A 22049-nucleotide genomic window follows, 5' to 3' on the forward strand; every position below is an offset into this window, starting at 1 on the left:
CTGGGAAAGTAGCTCAGTGGTTGAGCACTTGCCTAGCATGTCCAAGCCCCTAGGTACAATTATCAGTACCACTCCCCCCACAAAAAATATACACATAAATAGTAAAGATTGATTGCTTTTAAACATGTATTCCTTAAATTATAATTAGCATAAAAATGAATTATTGATAAAGATAAATTTAATTCCATTTTAAAAACAAAACCCTATTACATTTTTACTTCATTTAAGAACAACAAAAAAGTAGGAAAACTGCAAGATGCAGAAGCATATAATTCCTCTAAGAAGAAATAATTCAACCTATTAAATCACTTGTGGATGCTATTTTAAAATAATATTTGGGAGGACTGTAGGTAGCTCAGTGGTAGAGTATTGCTTAGCATGCAAAGGCCCTAGATTCAATTCCCAGCACCAAAAATAAAATGTAAAAAAAAAAAAAAAACTAGGTTTATTCAAACACCTAAAAATAAATTCAACCAATACTTTAGTAACTTCCTCTGAAAAAAAGCTTTACATAAACAACATATTCATATAATATACTTGCACAATTCTTAAATACATGCTAGTTCTCTTAATATGATTCCTAGTTCCCTTAATATGATTCCAAGAATTCCTTAACTAGATATCGCCTAAGAAATGCACCTAAATTCAGAGGTCTCATCTCTAACCTGACATAAAGAATTACGTTGTACTCTATAAGGTTCCAGAAAATTGGATAAATTACACTCTGAATGGAATTTGACATACACCCTTACACACACCAGTCAATAAACAGGTAAAATCCTTCTCTGCTCTCTGCCTAAACAAGTAACCCCACAGACATTCTCTCACAATTATTCTTTAACTGTGATAGCAGACTAAACCTACAGAGCCAAAAGGCAGGGTTTTAGATAGTATACTGGGAGAGGGGTTACACAAAGTAGTATCTAGGAAATGATTTCTTCTGAAATCAGATATGACACACTAATTAAGTGACTCTGACTCCGTTAGGCAGACAGCTTTAATTTGCTATGTTTTTGTAAATTAATTAATTACAGTCATTAGTAAACACCTTAAAGACAACACACAACTTTAAATATCAACCACCACTGCACTGTTAACCTTGGCCAAAAATAAACCAAACAAAAATTATGTTCTAACTTATTTTTCTGAAAATAGTAATCACATTTTCACTGAAATATAGATGGGCAGATTTACTGAGCCACAAACAAATATTTGACACCAAACAATTGAAAAACCATAATAATCCACTTAACAAGCACCATCTATATTAGGAAGCCAAGCACACAAGAAATGTACAACCAACCACCACCTACCTATCAGCCACATCAGAAGGACCCTATGCTTACCAAACAGAACACACAAAAAGGTAGAGGATCTTTTTCTCCACCTGACCCAGTCCAAGAATCTTTTTAGAAAATCAATAAAAGAAGCCAAAACCCACTGCACTGCAGACAGACCCAGCTTCTAAAGCAAAGTTATTTAGCTATCCAATTCTCAGCTCACATGTGGATTTCCTTACAAATTCCCATAAACCAGAAAATTAACCAAAGTAGGCATCTTTCCTAAACTGAGGGATTTGTTATATATGACGTCTCTATTTAAAAATCAAAAACTATTTTATGTATTTTGCTTTATTTATTAAAAATCTCACATATGAACCAAACAGAATCCTCAACCAAAGCTCAACGAAAATGTAAACCTCGAAATTTCAGATGACACTATGATTAAGCTTTTCTCTCTTACATGAAATAAAACAGTGGTTCAATCATTTATTTATTTAAATAACCAATATGTAACTCCTTTCCTTGTTATATTAAGCTTTTATGCATGCTTACAGTATATACCTAATCAAAGTTAAATTATTATCTGTAACAAGTCAAACTAAAACAAACTAAATACTTCCCAAAATTAGAAAATAAAATACCTAAGAACAGTTACAAAACAGTCTACATCACACAATATGTGAATTATATTTATCAAAACTGAGCTTTAAACAACTCCTTAAACAAAGTCCCTTTTTGTTTGGCCAATAATCTATTATCAGAATGTAAACAAAGTAATATACAAATAAGCTCACACATATAACAATTAAGTTGTTTACAACAAAAAGAAAACATTTGATATAATATAGTTCATTTTTTTTAAAAAACAAGATCCCCATCATTAAAAAATATAATATTTTAAGAAACTGGGATTAGAAAAAACAAACTCAATCCAAACTGGAGTTTGTGAAATGGTCATCAAAGGCTAAAAACAATGATCTGACACCTGAAATAACCATGATAGTGTGACAAAAAAAATTTTTAAATAGTCTTACTGAACAAATTTGTACTAAAGATTGCACCTCAGGCCACTTTCCAACTGAACTACATCTCCAGTCCTATCTATCTTAATTTTGAAACAGGGTCTGGCTATCACTAAGTTGCTGAGGCTCATTTTGAACGTGATTCTCCTGCCTCAGCCTCCCTAATTGCTAGGATTATAGGTGCATACCAATGCACCCAGCTATTTGTTTTGAGTGAAACAGTCTTTGAACATTATTTCTAAAAGTTTATACACTGTACATTACTCTCATGTTAAGAACCACATTAGATTTACCACAAACATGATAAGCCTTATTAGAATTTTTGTTAACAATTATTTTGTTGTCAACTAGCTATTGATCAACATAACCATCTGTAAAATTCTCACTTTAATACATTTAGTTGGTATCATTGTTCACACATGAACAAAAAAAAAAAACAAACCAGTAAAATCAGAAATTATACCAAAATGAGGCTGGGGTTGTAGTTTAGTGGTAGAGAGCTTGCCTAGCATGTGTGAGACACTGGGTTCAATTCTCAGCACCACATTAAAATAAGTTAAAATAAAGGTATTGTGTCCATCTAAATATATATATAAGAAATCATACCAAATAAATTCTACTTATATTCAATGTTGGGTACATTTTCATTTTATCTACCTTCTTTTTTTTTTTTAAAGAGAGAGTGAGAGAGGAGAGAGAGAGAGAGAGAGAGAATTTTTAATATTTATTTTTTAGTTCTCGGCGGACACAACATCTTTGTTGGTATATGGTGCTGAGGATCGAACCCGGGCCGCACGCTTGCCAGGCGAGCGCGCTACCGCTTGAGCCACATCCCCAGCCCCTTTATCTACCTTCTCACCTTTAAACTATAAAAACTCCGTTGATCTGGTTCCAACACTGACCTCATATCAAAACAGAAATAAATGCCTTTATATAGTCAAATCACCATCCTTCAACTACTATACTAGACCCGGAAGATAGTATTAGGCAGTTTATATTTCTCCTCTCTTCTATGTACCTGTATAGCTTTAATCATTTCCAGAAAAGTACTTTTATTTCCTCTAAGTAAACAATGACCAGAAAATTGGAGATATGTGGTCATAGAGGGAGAGAGTGTTTTATATTTAACATCATTTCCTCAAATCATGCACTCCTACTCTGTCAACACAGGTGACATAAGAAAAAATGTAAACCAGAAAAACACTGTTTAATGTTCCTGCATTTTTAAATTTTTTTATTTGTTAATGTCATGTTTTAGTTAAACATGACATTAGAATGCATTTTGACATACATGGAGTATAACTTTCCATTTTCCTGCATTTTTAAAAATCAATTTCCATCAAGACAACTGAATAATTATCAAACAGCACATACTTTATCCGTACTACTGTTCTATCATTAAAGAAATCATTTAAGGCCCTAACACCTCTTCCATCAAGATAATTTTATTTGTTATCCTGTAATTTCACTACCTCATTGGATTACACTAGTTTTGGCAACTCCATGTATCAATATAAACATGTTTGTTGAATATTCTCTTTCTGTACAGAAACAACCACAACCATTGTCTTCCACAGTCATTAAAGTCCAAGCCACAATGTTGTTTTTACTCATTAGTCAGATTACAACAATTACACATCAGACCAACAGTTCAAATATACCTTCTGCAAAAGATACAAGTAAATAAAAATCAGAAAGTACTTACCTACAATTGGGAGGAGGGTCCAACGTAATTTCTGCCAGTTCCTTCTGAATTCTTTAAAATAAAGACAAAGAAAGTTATGTTAAAATGTCTTCACTCTTAATATTAATCTATTTAATTAAAATATTGTGTTTTAATAATATTTTCCTTTTGCATGTTTTTAATTTGAAATACTGTCTAAAACATCAGATACAATAACAAAGCTGTAGGGGCTGGGGATGTGGCTCAAGCGGTAGCACGCTCGCCTGGCATGCGTGCGTCCCGGGTTCAATCCTCATCACCACATACAAACAAAGATGTTGTATCTGCCAAAAACTAAAAAATAAATATTAAAAAAATTCTCTCTCTCTCAAAAAAAAATAATAACAAAGCTGTAATTTCTGCAAGTTTTGAGGATATATTTACAAAGGGTGATAAGACTGTCCACTATTACTGCTTGCAGCTTTTGGAGGCAACACTTCATCAAACCACTTAACAGAACTAACCAAAATTTCCAGTTTATATTGGAAACATTTGTTACACTATTTATGGGGTCATTTTAACTTCTGGTTTATATTAGAAACCTCTACATTGGATGGAAAGCTGATTGATTAGGTTGAATTCACACATACTTACTGATCCAATCAAATGACAAAGAAAGGAATATCAGAATCTCACTCCAACATTTAAAATTCCTACCAAAACACATAAGCTTCCTGAAGCTTCTAAATTATAGCAGGTTGAGGCTTTGAAGTTTGACACCATTCCTTCTGTTAGAACTATCCTGATATTACATGAATAATTATTTTAATGTCATTGCATAAGTTTCATACAAAGAAAAAAATTTAAACCTGTTTCTGTTCTGTGTTTTTCCTTCTTGTTTTTTGGTAGGGGATGGCAGTGCTGGGGATTGAACCCAGGGCCACACACATGCTAACCACTCATAGTACCACTGAACTACAACCCCAACCCCTTCAAGTGTTATTTTCTACTTTTATTTTTTAACTGCATCTAATATATACAAGGGCTAACAGTGCAACACTATTTTCTAAGACTACAATTAACAATCTCTTAACTATCATTCATGTCTTATTAAACTTAGACTTTTTAAAAATATTTTTGTTAGTTATTGATGGATCTCTATTTATTTATTTGTTTGTATGTGGTGCTGAGAATTGAACCCAGGGCCTCACACATGCTATGCAAGCATTCTACCCCTGAGCCACAGCCACAGCCCCAAACTTAGACTTTTTTAAATCAAATTTTTAAAAATCTCAAAAGCATTTCTTTCTTTTGCCTCAGTTTTTAAATATGAGATGTTTAACAGCTGCCTATTGTTGGGTAATTATTGTGATAGTACATGAATAATAGTTGACTAAAGTACCTTTAAAAAGTGGATCTGAATAGAAACAATTACACTCAAGACATTCTTTACCTTTTTTTAAGATAACAAACAGAATTACTAGAATAAATGGAACTCCTCCAACAGGATTGTTACCAACTGCCTAAAGAAACTGCCTGATAAAATTATATGATTACTTATACAATTCACCTTTCTAAACCATGTGATTCAAAGTTGGGAAGGCATTATTAATGAGAGCAAGAAAAATAAGCTAAAAGCCAAAAACATTCATTTAAATTCTAGTATACTATTAATTGAGTCCACAGGCAAAAATACTACTAACAACACCATGTGTGGTGGTGCACACTTATAATCACAGCAATTTGGGAGGCTGAGGCAGGAAGATCACAACTTCAGAGGCAGGAGGATCACAAGTTCAAAGTCAGCCTCAGCAACTTAGTGAGACCCTAAGCAACTCAGCAAGACCCTGAATCAAAACTAAAAAATTAAAATGGCTAGGGGCTGAAGCTGTAGCCCAGGGGTAAAGTGCTTGCCTCGTATGTGTGAGGTACTGAATTCAATCCTCAGCACCACATAAAAAATAAATAAAGATAGTGTGTTCATCTACAACTAAATAAGTATTTTTTTAAAAAAATAAATAATAAATATGGCTAAAGATGTGCCTCAGTGGTTATAAAATAAAAAGATTTAAGCTCCATGATCTCTTTTTTAATATAGATTCTGTGATGTGCTTACATGCATACAAGTACATATAGCCCATAATTAAAATACGGAAGTCTCAAAGATCTAAGACAACAGAACACCATTTATGGATTTCACAAAAGTATAAAACGGGCATTTCAAAACTAAATGGATACATCCAGGTTACATATGCCAAAGTAAGCACACACACATATTTACCTCTTCTGAGCTAAGGAACCCTCCTTGGGGTGGGAGATACAGCAAATGCAGAAAGGAATAAACAAAAAGAAGGGAAGTGGCAGTGGATGTAAATCAAACAGGATGTAATGAGCAAAAGGGAGCAACAGAAATGTATAAAGACATAATAAAGATGCAAGGAAAGGGTTGGGGATATAGCTCAGTTGGTAGAGTGCTTGCCTCACATGCATAAGGCCCTGGGTTCAATACCCAGCACCACACACCAAAAAAATAAATAAATAAGATTCAAGAAGGGAGTGGGAAGAGAATCAAATTCTAAAAGGAAAAAAAAAAGTTGTATAAGAAAATCATAGATCAAACATGAAGAAAACTAAAATGTAACATAACTTTAATCAATAAATGATAAAGGGAAAAAGAATCTATTTTTGCCTAAATGCTATGACCTAGGGTAATCCAAGAATCATGGCATTGGATTGTAGGAAATCTAATCCTAACATGTTGTCTGGTCTAGCAATGGATATTTAGTTATACAATTTACTGGTCTTTTACTTATAGGCAAAACACAGAAGAAGAGCTATCACTGCACAATACAATATAATGTTACTAACCTTCAACCCAAAAGAAACCATAAAAGGCAGCTAATTAAAAACCAGCTAAAAGAGGGTAAAGGAGCTGGACAATGTAGTGCATACCTATAATCCCAGCAACTCAGGAGGCTGAGGCAGAAGAATACCAAATTCAAGGTCAGCCTTAGCAACTGAACAAGACCCTGTCTCAAAAATTAGAAGGATTGGGGATGTAGTTCAGTGGTATAGCACCCCTGGGTTCAATCTCTAGTATCCTGCCCATCAAAAAAAAAAAAAAAAAAAAAAAAAAAAACTTTTGTTCTTATATCTGTTACCAGTGAACAGATATAAGAACAAAAGAATTCCTATTCCTAATTTACAGAGTAGAGAATCAAAAAATATTGCTGAAGTTTGAAGGAACAGGGAACAGAAATTTATATTCTTTAATTTTTTAGGGTATAAAGGCAACCAATAATCAATCAATCTCTTTCTTTTAGTTGACTATCATTAAATGGGAGGAGGGAAAAGGAAGAATAAATAAAACTAAATCTTAATATTTCCGATCAGAGAGTCAAAAGATATTATTTAATAATCCTACAAAATAAGAAATAACTATATTATTTAGAGTTATGCAGAAAACCAACAAAGACTGTCGGGAACCTGTTGCTTTCCATTAAAAAAATATCTGTACTGCTTGATTTGTTAGGAGAAACAAGAGTAATCTTTATAAATTGTTTTTATATTGAGAGAATGAAAACAAGAGGCATTCAAATGAGTGTGCTTAGCTAGGCTTGGTGGTACACATCTATAATCCCAGCTATTCCAAAGGCAGGAGGGTCCAAAGTTGTAGGCCAGTCTAGGCATTTAGTAAAACCCTGTATCAAAATTAAAACAAAAAAAGGCTGAAAATGAAGCTCAGTGATAGAATATATGCCTATCATGCACAAGGCCCTGGGTTCAATCCCTAGTAATGCAAAAGAAAGAAAGAAAAGAAAAAAGACCTGCTTAAATTATCAAAGAAAACCATTTTTAACAACAAAGAACTTTAGGGTTTTCAAATTACTCAACTTGATTTCTGTTTATACTTCCCCTTTTGGTTTACAAAAATGATAAATCATAATTTTCTGTCACAGAATTCTATAACAGAACTTGAACTCTTCCAGATGACTATAATTCCAAATCTATACTACTCAATACAAAAAGCAATTTACTGATAAATTCGACAACTATGAGCAATGAGCCACTATATTATAATATATTTCAAGCCACTGTTACCTAAGAATGGTTATATTTCTCTTGATAGAAAAGATTATACTAAAAATTGCTATTTAAACTATTGTAAGATGTCCGGCTGTTTTCAATGATAGCAATTGAATTCAATCTCAAAAGTTGTAATCATGGTATGTATTAAGTTTCTCAGTTCTTGACATTGTGGGACAAGGAAAGTAGCTATTTCAGATTCTGTCCCTTAGGGTAAGGAGAAATGAAAGTGTCAAAAATCATACAGTATACCTCTGGTGGGGGCAGGCTCTGGGGAATTAAACCCAGGGGTGCTTTACCACCAAGTCACATCCCCACTCCTTTTTATTTTTTTTTATTTTGAGACAGGATCTCACTAAGGTGCCCAGACCAGTCTCAAACTTGTGATTCTCCTGTTTCAGGCTTCCTAGTTCCTGGGATTTTAGGAGTGAACCACCATACCTGACTTAGTATACCTTTCACATGATGATCTGAGATCATTAAAAGTAAATAAAATAAATTTCACAAAATTATCTAATTACCACTGCTTTATCAGTGCTCATTTAAAAAAAATAAGGAAACTAAGATTATGTATTTTAAAAAGGTAGACTGAAAGACTGAGGCTATTATCTTTTAAGTCAAACAAAAAGACTCCTCTCTTAGCAGAACTTTTTTTTTTTTTTTTTTTTTTTTTGTATCAGGAATTGAACTTAGTGGCACTCGACCTGTGAATCACATACCCAGCTCTATTTTGTATTTTATTTAGAGACAGGGTCTCACTGAGTTGCACAGCACCTCGCTGTAGCTGAGGCTGACTTTGAAATCATGATCCTCCTGCTTCAACCTCCTGAGCCACTGGGATTACAGGCATGCACCACTATGCCCAGAACTTTTAAGACAAAATTAGACATACATCAAGTGTACAACTGTCAATATTTCCAATTTCCACTAGGCAATTATGGTACGACTATAAGTTACTATGATACTGAAGTTAATATCTACATATAGTTACTGAACCAAGTTAGGAGTAAAGTACAAAATTCCAGCTTATATGACTGCACCTAATACTTTTAACTGTTATAAGAACAACTGATAAGAGTATAATAAGAATACTGTGTGGGATTACCATTTGCTAAAAGAAAGGGGATATTCATAACATAATTCATTCAGATTTAACTGAACATGGTGCCAAAATTATACAGAATGGAGAAGATACGAAACACTCATTTTAAAATCAAGATATTGAATTAATAGTTCTGAAACATGAAGCAGTGCATATGTACAATACACACACAAACCCTAGATTAAAGAAAATTCAGCAATTCATTCAGGGTGAAGTGAAACATGAGTATATGGAAATAGAAATTACAAAAGTGATTTCTCGGGGGGTGGGGTTATAAGGGAATGAACCCAGGAGTGCTCTACCACAAAGCTATATGTCCAGCCCTGTTTACTTTTTATTTTGAAACAGATTTTCACTAAATTGCTGAGGCTGGCCTTGAAATTGTGAGTCTCCTGCCTCAGCCTCCCCAGTTGCAAGAATTACAGGCATGTGCTACTAAACCTGGCTACAAAAGTGGTATTTTAGCAGGTGTTGATTTGTTTTATTTTAAACCCTTTATAGGGTCTCTCTCTGCTTCCTGGTGGCCATATCCTGAGCCATTTTCCTCCACCACAGTCTTCCATCATATGTTCTGCCTCATCTCAGGGCCAGAGCAATGGAGCTGGTCATTTATGGATTGAGACCTCTGAAACTGTGAGACCCAAATAAACTTTCCCTCCTCTAAAATTGTTCTTGTCAGATTTTTTGATAGCAAAAAAGCTGACTAAAACAAAAATTGGTACCAAAGAAGTAGGGTCACTGCTGTGAATACCCTGACCATTTAGTTGAGAAGCTTTTTGAGCTTTCTAAAATCTATAGGAAGAATTTTGAAAGTTTAGAGATTCAAGCTAGAAAAGCTTTAGAACTTTGCGGGTGTTCTGGTTAAAGCTGAAAAGACCAGAATGTCAACAAGACCAGGGACAGTAAAGACTGAACTAATGAGGTCTTAGGGGAAAAGGAGGATTTTATTCGAAATTATACTAGATCCCATCCATTCTTGTTATGTTTTGGCTAAAAAGTTGTCTACATTTTACCCATGTCCTAAGACTTTCTATGGGGCTGAATATAAAGGTAATGGACTTCTTAATATAGGCAGCATAGCATTCAGACAGCAGCATGAATATAAATGGTAGGTTTCAGTCAAGTTTATTGCAATAATCAAGAGCAGAAATCAAAGCAGAAAGATTTGAAAAATTTAAAAATTTGGCCAGAACTGAGTACAACTGGGGCTAAGGAAGGTGTATTTGTTAAAGACATTTATAGCCACTAAAGAAATGCTAAAACTTTTACCCATAGACAATAGAAAAGATGACTCAAGGGCATCTCCACAAGTAGTAAGACCACATTTATCTCAGACTCAATGGTGGAAAAGTAAAAACTGTCTTGAGAAGAGTCCAGTGTGGCACACTCCTTGCACAGGAGGGCCAAGGAAGTTGTTGCATTTTACTCAACCATCTAAGCACACAGAGGCTGTGGCAGCTGTGGTATCTGGAGGCTTGGCAACTGCTAAAAATGGTGACAGACGATGGTGGCAGACACTGGCATCAACCACGTGGTGCTGGTTCCGCAGGAGTGCAGGATGCTGAAGTTCGGGGGTGATGGAGGCTTCCATTGAAATTTCAAAGGAAGGCCTGGAGGGCCAGGCAAAGTGCAGCAGAGTCAGAGTCCTTTGGCCCTGGAGAGGGCAATGTGTGGAGATGTGAACAAGAAAGCCAAAGCAGCACTAGAGATTCCCAAGATTAAGAAATGCCAGGGGCGCCAAAAACAAACCTGCCCTCCCCTGACGCGCCCCGCCCCTTAGCCCGCACCATGTCAAAGAAGAAAGAAGAAAGGATTGAGTGCAGAAGAAAAGAGAACCCGCATGATGGAAATATTTTTTGAGACAAAAGATGTGTTTCAATTGAAAGACTTGGAGAAGATTGCTCCCAAAGAGAAAGGCATTAGAGGAGTGGGGTCAAGCCAGGAACAGTGGTGCACGCCTGTAATCCCAACAGTTGAGGAGGCTGAGGCAGAAATATCACAAATTCAAAGCCAGCCTTAGCAACTTAGTGACGCTCTAAGCAATTTGCTGCTATGTCAGTCAAAGCTTAGTTGATGATGGTATGGTTGACTGTGAGAGGATCGGAACTTCTAATTACTATTGGGCTTTTCCAAGTAAAGCTCTTCATGCAAGAAAACGTAAGTTGGAGATTCTGGAATCTCAGTGGTCTGAGGGAAGCCAAAAGCAGGCAAACCTACAGAAGAGCATTGAGAAAGCTAAAATTGGCCAACATGAGACGGAAGAGCGAACCATGCTAGTGAAAGAGCTTTCTACTCTTCGGAACCAAAGGGAACAGCTTAAGGCAGAAGTAGAAAAATACAAAGAATGTGACCCACAAGTTGTAGAAGAAATACGTCAAGCAAATAAAATTGCCAAAGAAGCTGCTAACAGATGGACTGATAATATATTTGCACTAAAATCCTGGGCCAAAAGAAAATTTGCATTTGAAGAAAATAAAATTGATAAAACTTTTGGAATTCCAGAAGACTTTGATTACATAGACTAAAATGTTCAATGGTTGTAGAGGATCTATGAGCTTGTAAATATGTAAATTTTAAAATATTTTTCAACTAACTGTACTGAATTTTCATTTATTGTAACTATCATTTTATTATTTTTAAATAAAATGTGAAATGCAGGGGCTAGGGCTGGGGCTCAGCAGTAGTCTGGCATGTGTGAGGCTCTGGGTTTGATTCTCAGCACCACATATAAATAAATTAAATAAATGTCTACCGATAATTAAAATAATATTTTTTAAAAGTATGAAATGCAGATAATCTTCACCTTTTTTGATAGATTGAAAGCAGGCTGATAACTATATACCTCAGTGCTCATTCAAAGTAAGATAATACAAAGGAAGTCATCCATCTCAGTCAAATCAAATTTATAGATGTTTTTTCAAAGGTCAAAAGCATAACTTTTTTTGTTTTCATTTAAATATTAAATACTGGGGGCTGGAGGTGTGGCTCAAGCAGTAGCGCGCTCGCCTGGCATGCGTGCGGCCCAGGTTCGATCCTCAGAACCACATACCAACAAAGATGTTGTGTCCGCCGAGAACTAAAAAATAAATATTAAAAAATTTTTTTAAAAAAAATGCCAGTACTGTGAAATGTCTTCTCAGGAAAGCTGTAGAAAATGAGCACAAACAAGCCAAGAGAGGCCCTATGGGCTACAACCAACAAAGTCATAAGGGTGGAGCCACACAAGCCCTTTGGAAAGAATAGCAAGATACCATGTGCCCCAGATGTAGGACATGAAGCTATAGAACTTGTTTGCCCAGCTTGATTTCAGTCTTGCTTTTGTCCCACCCCTTCTATTTCTCCTGTAGGGACTCCAAAGTTTACTCTGTGCCTTTATATGTTGGATATATGCAATTTGCTTTTGATTTTTCCAGGGGCTCACATTGTCTTGAATCTCAGAGAAGACTTTGGACTTGAGCTTTTGGGAAATCCTAGAACTGTTAAGACTATGGGGACTCTTGGAAGTGGGCTAAATGTATTTTGCATTGTGATATGGGCATGAGTTTGGGGAGCCAGGAGCAGAATGTTATGGTTTAGATGAGTTGTCCCCCAAAAGCTCATGTGTGAGATAATTCAAGAAAGTTAGGATGTGAAATGATTATTATCAGTCTTATTAACCTAATCAATACATTAATCCTCTCATAGGGATTAACTTGGTGGTTACTATAATTAGTAGGGTTTGGCTGGAGGAGGTGGGTCACTGGGAACATGCCATTAGGGTTTACTATATTTTGTTCATGGTGAGGGGAGCTCTCTCTTTCTGCTTCCTGGTTGCCATGTCCTGAGACACTTTCCTCCAAAACACTCTTCCACCATAAAGTTCTGCCTCACCTTGGGCCCAGAGCAATGAAGTAGGCCATCTATGGAATGAGACTTCTGAAACCGTGAGGATCACATAAGCTTTTCCTCTTCTAAAAAAAAAAAAAAAAAAGTAAAAAAGAAAAATCCTTCACAGGCCAGGTGCAGTGGCACACATGTGCATTTAATCCCAGCAACTCAGGAGGCTGAGACAGGAGGATCACAAGTTCAAAGCCAACCTCTGAAACTCAGCAAAGAACTAAGCCACTTAGTGAGACCATGTCTCAAAATAAAAAGGGCGAGGGAAGTGGCTCAGTGGGAAAGTGTCTATGGGTTCAAACTTCAGTAGCAAAAAAGAAAACACCCTTCACAACAAAATCATGCTTTATGCATATATGAATATACCACAGGAAATTTCACTTTTTGTGTCTATGTCAAAAGTACCAATCAAAAAATAAATTAATTAAAAAGTAGAATGAAGGAAGGAGGTGAGGGGCAGTGGGCAGAAGAGGGATTGAAATCAAATTCCAACCATGCATTTTTGTCAAAATAAACCCAACTACTATGTATAATTATAATGCTCTAATATAAAAAGCAAAACTTGCCAGGTGTGGTGGCACACCCCTGTAATCCTCAGTGGCTCGAGATGCTGAGACAGGAGGATGGTGAGTTCAAAGACAGCCTCAGCAATGGTGAGGTGCTAAGAAACCTGTCTTTAAATAAATACAAAATAGGGCTGGGGATGTGGCTTAATGGTCAAGTGCCCCTGAATTCAATCCCTGTTCCCTACCCCCCCCCAAAAAAAACACAAAACTTCACAACACCTAAATGACTTTCTGTATTTTCTTATGGATTATATTCATCAGTCACCTAAGAATTCACATTTTAACTAAATCAACTTCCTTCTAAAATCAGTTTATTGCATCATACATACAACTAATTAAAATACTGTAATATCAAAGAAGTCTCTAGAAAACACTACCATTGCATATAATGCTGGAGTTTAATTCTGAATGGTGAAATACACTATGTACCTGTCATTCTAAAAGACATTCCATCAATTAAATAATTGTGTATATCAACTATAAGATGTACCCTGATTTTAAACTCATTAAAAAGTTTCAATATACATTTAGAGGGCTGGGGATGTGGCTCAAGCGGTAGTGTGCTCGCCTGGCATGCGTGCGGCCCGGGTTCGATCCTCAGCACCACATACAAAGATGTTGTGCCTGCCTCAAACTAAAAACTAAATATTAAAAAAAAAAAAAAAAAAAAAAAAAAAAAAATATATATATATATATATATATATATACATATATATATATACACACACACACACATTTAGAATGAAGAAAATATAATAATTACACAAAAGGTAATCTAAGAACAGTCCTACCTCATGCTCATGTGGAATAAAACTTGATGAGCTTATACACTGAAAGTTCACATTGGAACACACTGGAATCAACCTTTCAACCTAACAAAACTTTAGAGTTCAAAAATCAAACACTATTTCTAGAACATTACCATATGGAGAGCCCAATAACATCATGTCTACTCTGAACAAAGTTAATTTGAGATAAATTTGATTTAAAATTTACATTTACAGATATGACAACACATGAAAAAGCAGCAATTCAATAATGATCTCAAAATACATGTTTAATTGGACTGACTAGTCAATGTGATCAAATCATCTAAATTTGTCACTGCAGACATCGTCCAACTACATACTTGCAAATATAACAAGAGTAATATTTATTTAAAATTTATTTAAAATTTATCTATTTTTGGTATTGGGGATGGAACCCAGGGGCACTGTACCACTGAGCTACATACAGAGAACAGGCTGTGTAAGAGCACACCAACCTCTTAAGAAAAAAATTCTTGCCAAAGAAGGGCAAAAATGAATCAAAGATGTAACTATAATCTTTCCTTCTAACTCTAAATAAGACAAATTAATTTACACCATTGTTTAAATGTTCAAAATGTGTATAGTACTATTCTGTAATATCTCAAAAAATAAGATTTTTTAAGAAAACATGTTTCTACAACAAATCATTAATTCTACAATTACAACAAATTTATTATAGCAATTATTGGTTCTATAATTATAGCATATTTCATTCAGTACTTGAGCCCCGGTGTGTAAATCACTTTTTCTGAGTTATAATAAAATGTATTTAATTACAGCATCTGAGTATTTCTAATTTAACAATAGAATTGTTTCTGAGGTTATATCTCAATTTGCCAAGGTTAGTACTAAATGGATTTGAAAAAGGTCACTGTAGAATTTAACTAGCATTAAAAGTCTATAATTGATTATTATGTGCTAAATGAATACTTTAACACATTTAGTTCTCACAACAGTTCTATGAAGAGAGCACCATTATTATCTTCATTTTACTAAAGAGAAGAATAAGGCTTAGAGACATTAAATTATATGTCCAAGATGATAGAGGCAAGTGTCGGGACCTATGTTCAAACCCAGTTCCTGTCTTTTGAGTTCAAGCTCTTTGCTGCTACTGATTACCTCACAGAACACTATTTAGGGGCTGGGGATGTGGCTCAAGCGGTAGCGGCTCGCCTGGCATGCGTGCGGCCAGGGTTCGATCCTCAGCACCACATACAAACAAAGATGTTGTGTCCGCCGAAAACTAAAAAATAAATATTAAAAATTTAAAAAAAAGAAAAGAACACTATTTAGGAAAAAATTCTCATTTGAATAAAAATCAATTATCAATTTAAAAAAGTATATGACGGGGGATGCAGCTCAGTGGTAAAGTGCCCCTGAGTTCCATCCCCAGTACCAAAAATAGATAAATTTTAAAAATAAAAAAGTATAAATTAAAATTTTATTTTGAAATACCTCCAACTTTGAATCCTAACCGAAATCCTAATATCCATGGAAAATCTAATCCCTATAGTAAGCTCAGGGTTCTAAGGCAACCAGCAATAAATACTGTAATCTATTATGCTAGGTACTATGGATATAATGGTGAATTTAAAAGATGTGGGTTCCTTGTCCTCATGATTCTCAAGTTTTTTCTAAGTTCTCAGAACTTTACTATTAACTGAATTAGAATAAGGTTGACAAGGGGGAAGATAATGAAGATAATTAAGCTTTTTTTAACTAAAAAGTTTTGCAGTAAAGCAGCCTTTTTATATTTAAAATGAATTAAAGACTAAGTCACTTTCATATACTGACACATATAAGCTACCTGAAGACCTTACAGAGGAAAATCATGAACCAGAACTTGAAAATCACAGGTTCACAAGAATGAATCTGTCAGTGGAGGGATTTTTTCAGCCAAGAAGCAACTTGTAAGATACTTCTTACTTTCACAAATGTAACACACTGTTTGCTACTGAGTACCAATTGAGTACTATTCTGGACTCTTCATACACACTATCTCTAAAATAGGTTTTTAATCCCCTATTTAAAGAAGAAAATATCTTCTCTATACATATTTACCTCATGAAATCTATCACTGGGTTTGAATATATAACCTGCATTTTGAATACACTAAAATGAAATAAAAGATGACCCATGTATTTTAAAAATGCATTCACACATTACACAATACACCCTCATTTGTAAGCAGAATTTGGTCTTTGATACATCACCCCCCAAAAAATGACTAAGGTATTTGTAGTAATGCTTCCAGTTAGAGAAAAGAGAGATCTTTGTTAATAAGCAGTCACAGGAGAGCAAAGCACAGGCCCATCAAGACTTTACTCCCCACAAACCTGGCCTGCTCACTCTTCCCCTTTTCTGAAAAACTGAAGAGGCTTGTGAAAACCCGCATCAGAAGCTGAGGACTGCATACGGTATCCTCAACTACATGAAGCTGTACAATCTCTATTTGAATATCCTCCTTTCTTTCACCCAAGTCATATTTTTCTCCATTGCTCACCTTTCTTATCCACTCTAGCCTCCGACCCCTCATTTCCTAATAGTAGATCATTTTGCATTGTGACCAGGCAGTAAAAGAATCAGACAGCTGAATTCCCCTGGACTTGTGTTGTGATAGTAAAAACAAACTGAACCCTTTCCCACCCTATCATGTTCCAGTATGGAGGTTTAAAGGCTTAATGTTCAGGGCTATCTGACTTTCACATAATTCCTCCAACAGGTCGGGGATCAGCAACACAGCCCTGGGAAGAAGAAACTGAATTACTTTAGTCCTTTGGAATAGATTTGCTGATTGCTCACGATCACTCCATCTTTCACAAGAGGGACCTGAAAAGGTTCTTCCCAACCCTGTAGATTGACTAAACCAAAGGAAACAAGGTCTTTGATCTTTGGAAAAGGAGTTTTCCCTAATCTCCATTATACAATATCAAATAAAACTATTATTCAATATTCAGACATTAATAGACCTAAAAGTTACTTGTTATGGAAAGCTAAATTAACATCTATATACTACTATTATTCATACTCCCTATATGCTATGAAAAAGGTATTAAAACAAAGTAAAAACACAAAATTACAAAATCAGGTAAGACTACTAAATTTAACTTTCAAATTGTTTCCAAGAGGCTCTATATTCTATTTTTTTTTTATTTTTATTGTTGGTTGTTCAAAACATTACATAGTTCTTGATATATCATATTTCACACTTTGATACAAGTGGGTTATCAAAGCAGATTCCCCTAAGTCCAACAACATGCCAATCATAAAAGATTAAAGTGACAATAGAGATCATTCAAATACTTTACTTTCCAAATCTATTCTCTAGGGGAAAAGAAAATCTGTATCAAGACTGACTCACTGACTAATGTAATGAAACCAAGAATTTGTTGTTCAATTCACACATTTCTGATTTTACCAACAAAGTATAGTAGAAAACACATTCCCAGACTTTATTTTACTTTTTATTTTGAGATAAGGTCTCACTACATTGTTTAGGGCCTGGCTAAATTGCTGAGGCTGGCCTTGAACTTGAGATCCTCCTATTTCAGCTTCCTGAGCTGCTGGGATTAAGGTGAGCACCACCGTACCCAGCTCAATAGATTCTCAATCTTTATTCTGTATTACTGAACAGGAAAATTAAAAAAAAAAAAAAAGTATTTTTTTGGTTATAAATCAAACAATCATATTTTACACATATGACCTAACAAGATAAAGTACACATAAACACACTATGAATATGTATTTTATAAATGTCATGCTGTTTGCTGTTTAACAAACTTTAAAAATTTGTCCACAACTGAAACCATATAAAAAATATAATCTCGAATGCAAAAGAAAAATCTATGAGTTTCATGGCACACAACCCGGGGTGGGGGAATGAAATGCATTTTTCAAAAACAGACTTTATAAATTGATACCAAAAATTAAACAGTTAAAAAAAAATTCAGGTACCTTTTAGCACTAGTTGACAATTTAGCAGCTGTTTTGCTGGATATTTTTCCCTCCTTTTTCTTGGGCTGAACTTGCTCTCTTTCTGGTTCTTGCTGAACACTTTCACGCTGGTCTCCATCAGAACTTCCTCCACTAGTGCTTGGACTGTCATCAACTCTCTGTGCCTCCGTGGACATTTTAGATTCTAGATTGAAGAATCAAAAATCATTTAATCAGCTGTGGGTACCTCCAGAATGGAGAGAAAGTGAGTCTAAAAACAGAACAAGTAAAACTCAGTAGTTTTATAAAATAGAAATGGTTTACAAAACAGCTCTGGGAGTTGCCAAAACTTTTCCTTCATCCATTCATGCAAAATTTACACAAAAATATTCATAGCAATATTACTCACAATAGACACCAAGAAGAAGTAATTCAAATGTACACTAATTACGAATGGATAGTCAAAAAGTGGTATGTCTACCTAATAGAATATTACTTAGCCATAAAAAGGAATTAAGTATAGCATCTATATGCTACAAAGATGAACCCTGAATCACTATACCAAGTGAAAGAAGCTAGTCATAAAGGACCACAAACTGTACAATTCCATTTATATGAAATGTCCAGAATAGGTAAATCCATAGAGACATACAAAGAGACTAGGAATGAGAAAAGAAAGGAGAACCACTGATAATGGCTATGAACTTTCCTTTGGGGATGATAAAAATGTTCTTAATGGTGATAGTGCACAACTCTACAAATATTCTAAAAACCAAACAGTTATGTATTTTAAAAGCGTGAATTTGGAGCTGGAGGTGTAACGCAGTAGAGAGCATGTTTAGCATGCAAAAGGCCCAGGGTTCCAATTCCCAGCACAAAAAAAAAAAAAAAAAATGGTGGGGTGTATCTGACAGTATGTGAATTACTTATCAATTGAGATGTTAAAAGGAAAAAGAAGAGGGGAAGGGTTGAGGGCCTAATCTCTTCCAGGCACTGTGCTAAACCTTTGTACCCACTTGTAAGAAATATGAACTAGTAAGTAAACCAACTTGCTAAGTGCCATAACAGCAATTAGTATAAATAGCCACAGGAACAGAGAAATGGGGAGGACACTTCCACATCCGTATCAAATCACTACATCCTCAGGGTTCAGCTAAAGTAAAAATTCTCTAAACTAGTAAATTGTTAAGTAATCTCTGTGTTAATAGAACACAGAGGCTTGCATGATTCTAAATAAATACTGAACCATATGATGGTATCAACACTCATCCAGCCAAATACTGGTCAACTGTTTCATAAGGGCTAAGAATTGTATTGAGACACTGAAGAATTTTTTGTTTTTTCACAAAACATTCCCTCAAAAATATAGTCAACAAATTCCTTTTGAAAAAGATACTTCTGATTACTCTTAATCAAATTAAGACTTGAAATAAAACCGTTCCTGACATGATCAAGAATAAGAGTGGGTAAAAGAAAGATAACCTCAAATAAAGCACAGTTTATTATTATACCTAATCCAAATGGACAGCTAGTTGACACTGATGAACATCCATCATCAAATATTTAACTTGCAGCTTGCTCAAAACCAAGGAGATTTTATAATATATGAGACCTTTCATGGATTGTAATTTTTATAGTAAGACAAACTAAAAAGGACTGCAAACGATTGGAAAAACCAGGAAGCAAAGAGAGGTTAAAAATCAACAGAAAATATCAAATGCCTTTACAGAGACACCACACACACCACACACACACAATCACCACCACACACACACAATCACCACCACCACCACCACCACCTTCAACCCTTACAGCTCCCTTCCCCTGTGTCAAACAAAAAAAAGGTCTGCCCAAACAGCTCTGAAACACACTGACAGGAAATCTACTTTTCTACCTGTTCTGTAAATGGAGAGCATTAGTCTCCACAGCTATGACATCTTTTATGAGCACTAAAGTCACTTAATAGAATACTGAAATTTTATATCAGTATGTTTCATGTCTAGCTCTAAAAGTCCAAATATATTTCTTGCCCTTCTTTTCATTTTTATTTCACTTTAAATTATCATTTTTAGACTTAAGATTGGTTCTTTGTTTTTTTTCAGTTTATTTCTCTCAGTTAAAATATATCAAAAGTTTAGGGATGAGGATGTAACTCAGTGGTTGAACACTTGCCTATCATGCTTGAGGCCCTGGACTCAATCCTCAGTGAGGGGGTAGGGAGATATATGTGTGTATGTATTTCTCTCTCTTACACACACACACACACACACACACACACCCCAAAAGCTCAAAACCTTATAAGTATGTACACAATAGCATGTTAAAGCAGATGCATATGGGAGTGAGAAAGAGAACAATTCTCACAGAATGGTGTTCAGATCTAGAAAAAATGCTGCCAACAGTATTTTAAGAAATGTGACATGAGAAATCGTTTCATACATTTTAAACCAGAGGTAATCCATTATGTGACAAATACATGAAAATCCAAAAGTTCTCTTATGCTGAAGCTGAAGCTTTAGTTTAAAAAACTACAATTTAATAAACTATGCCTAGATGTCATATGTTATAAAGCTACACATTCTTCTCAATATTCTTATGTGCATTTACATACTATTTAATAATGTCATGATTATATAATTACATCAAAAATTACTCAATGATGTAATGCCCATAATCTGAAATCAAAATTTCAGAAATTACTCCAAAAAATCAGAAAAAAATTTAAGTAAAAACTAGGCCCTCTAGGGAGTTATTAAGTTAAAGGGTTGGGGATGTAGCTCAGTGATAAAGCACTGGCCTAACATGCATATGGAACTGGGTTCCTTCCCCAGCACACACACAAAAAAGCCCACATAATTATTAAGCATGCTCAAACAGAGGCATGATTTCTAAAGTTTCACAATTTTTAAAAAGTACTTCCATTTTTTATCTCATACATACCTTTTTTTCTTTGTTTTTTGGTACTAGGGATTGAACTCAGGGGCACTTCCCACTGAACCACATCCTCAGCCCTTTGTATTTTTTTATTTGGAGATAGGGTCTCATTAAATTGTTTAAGGCTGGCTTTGAATTTGTGATCCGCCTGCCTCAGACTTCAGAGCTGCTGGGATTGCAGGCATGCACCACTGCATCTGGCTATTTCATACAATTCTTAACCTAACAAATGATAAATTCATCTGAAGTCACTGAAAAACACTATAAAAACTTTTAGAAATAAAGTTTTCATACCTTAAACTATCAAACTATCAGAGGAACCTGGCATGGTGGCACACACCTATAATCCCAGAGACTAAGGCTCACCAGGAGGAGGCTGAAGCAGGAGGATCAGAAGTTCAAGGCCAGCCTAGGTAAATTAGTGAAACCCTTTCTCAAAATAAAAACTAAAAAGGGCTGGGAATGTGACTCAGTAGTTGATTGCCCCTGGGTTTAATCCCTAGCACCAAAAACAAATCCAAAAACAAACAAATAGAATAAGGGGGGGAAGAGGATATAGCTCAGATGGTAGAGTGCTTGCCTTGCATGCACATGGCCCTGGGTTCAATCCCCAGCACCCAAAAAAAAAAAAAAAAGGGGGGGGGGAATTTCTGCTGGTTTTTTTTTATTTTTAATGCCTGATTATAGAAAAAGCAAGGGAAAAATGATTGTAGTAATCAGGCATAATTAATCTTTTTGAAGCAAAAGTAGTCTATAAATCTTTTTTTTTTTCTCC

General features: G+C 35.1%; 2 protein-coding genes across 3 annotated transcripts in view; one reads left to right on the top strand and one right to left on the bottom strand.

Annotated features, from left to right (window-relative positions):
- The window catches only part of UBE2E2 (ubiquitin conjugating enzyme E2 E2), a 304899-nt gene that overhangs the window by 279941 nt on the left and 2909 nt on the right, over nucleotides 1–22049 (bottom strand). For both annotated transcript variants that reach the window (XM_081283521.1, XM_081283522.1), the window contains exons 2-3: nucleotides 18362–18545; nucleotides 4011–4061 (exon numbers count right to left, since the gene is read on the bottom strand). In XM_081283521.1, the coding sequence (XP_081139647.1) occupies nucleotides 4011–4061; nucleotides 18362–18537 (227 nt within the window). In that variant the 5' untranslated portion in view covers nucleotides 18538–18545. The remainder of the gene's footprint in view (nucleotides 1–4010; nucleotides 4062–18361; nucleotides 18546–22049) is intronic.
- LOC308644975 (meiotic nuclear division protein 1 homolog) lies at nucleotides 10963–12251 on the top strand. The gene is made up of 2 exons (XM_081286849.1): nucleotides 10963–11103; nucleotides 11216–12251. The coding sequence occupies exons 1-2, from the start codon at nucleotides 10997–10999 to the stop codon at nucleotides 11679–11681; spliced, it is 573 nt and encodes a 190-aa protein (XP_081142975.1). The 5' UTR covers nucleotides 10963–10996; the 3' UTR covers nucleotides 11682–12251.

This window comes from Spermophilus citellus, assembly GCF_964194105.1.
Source record: "Spermophilus citellus genome assembly, chromosome: 3".
Classification (NCBI taxonomy): domain Eukaryota; kingdom Metazoa; phylum Chordata; class Mammalia; order Rodentia; family Sciuridae; genus Spermophilus; species Spermophilus citellus.

Excerpts from the sequence above, each read along its gene's own strand:
- LOC308644975 (XM_081286849.1), top strand. The coding sequence starts at position 10,997 with ATGATGGAAATATTTTTTGAGACAAAAGATGTGTTTCAATTGAAAGAC. Across the intron at positions 11,104-11,215 it reads GTGGGGTCAAGCCAGGAACA|TCAAAGCTTAGTTGATGATG; the intron begins GTGGTGCACGCC and ends CTGCTATGTCAG.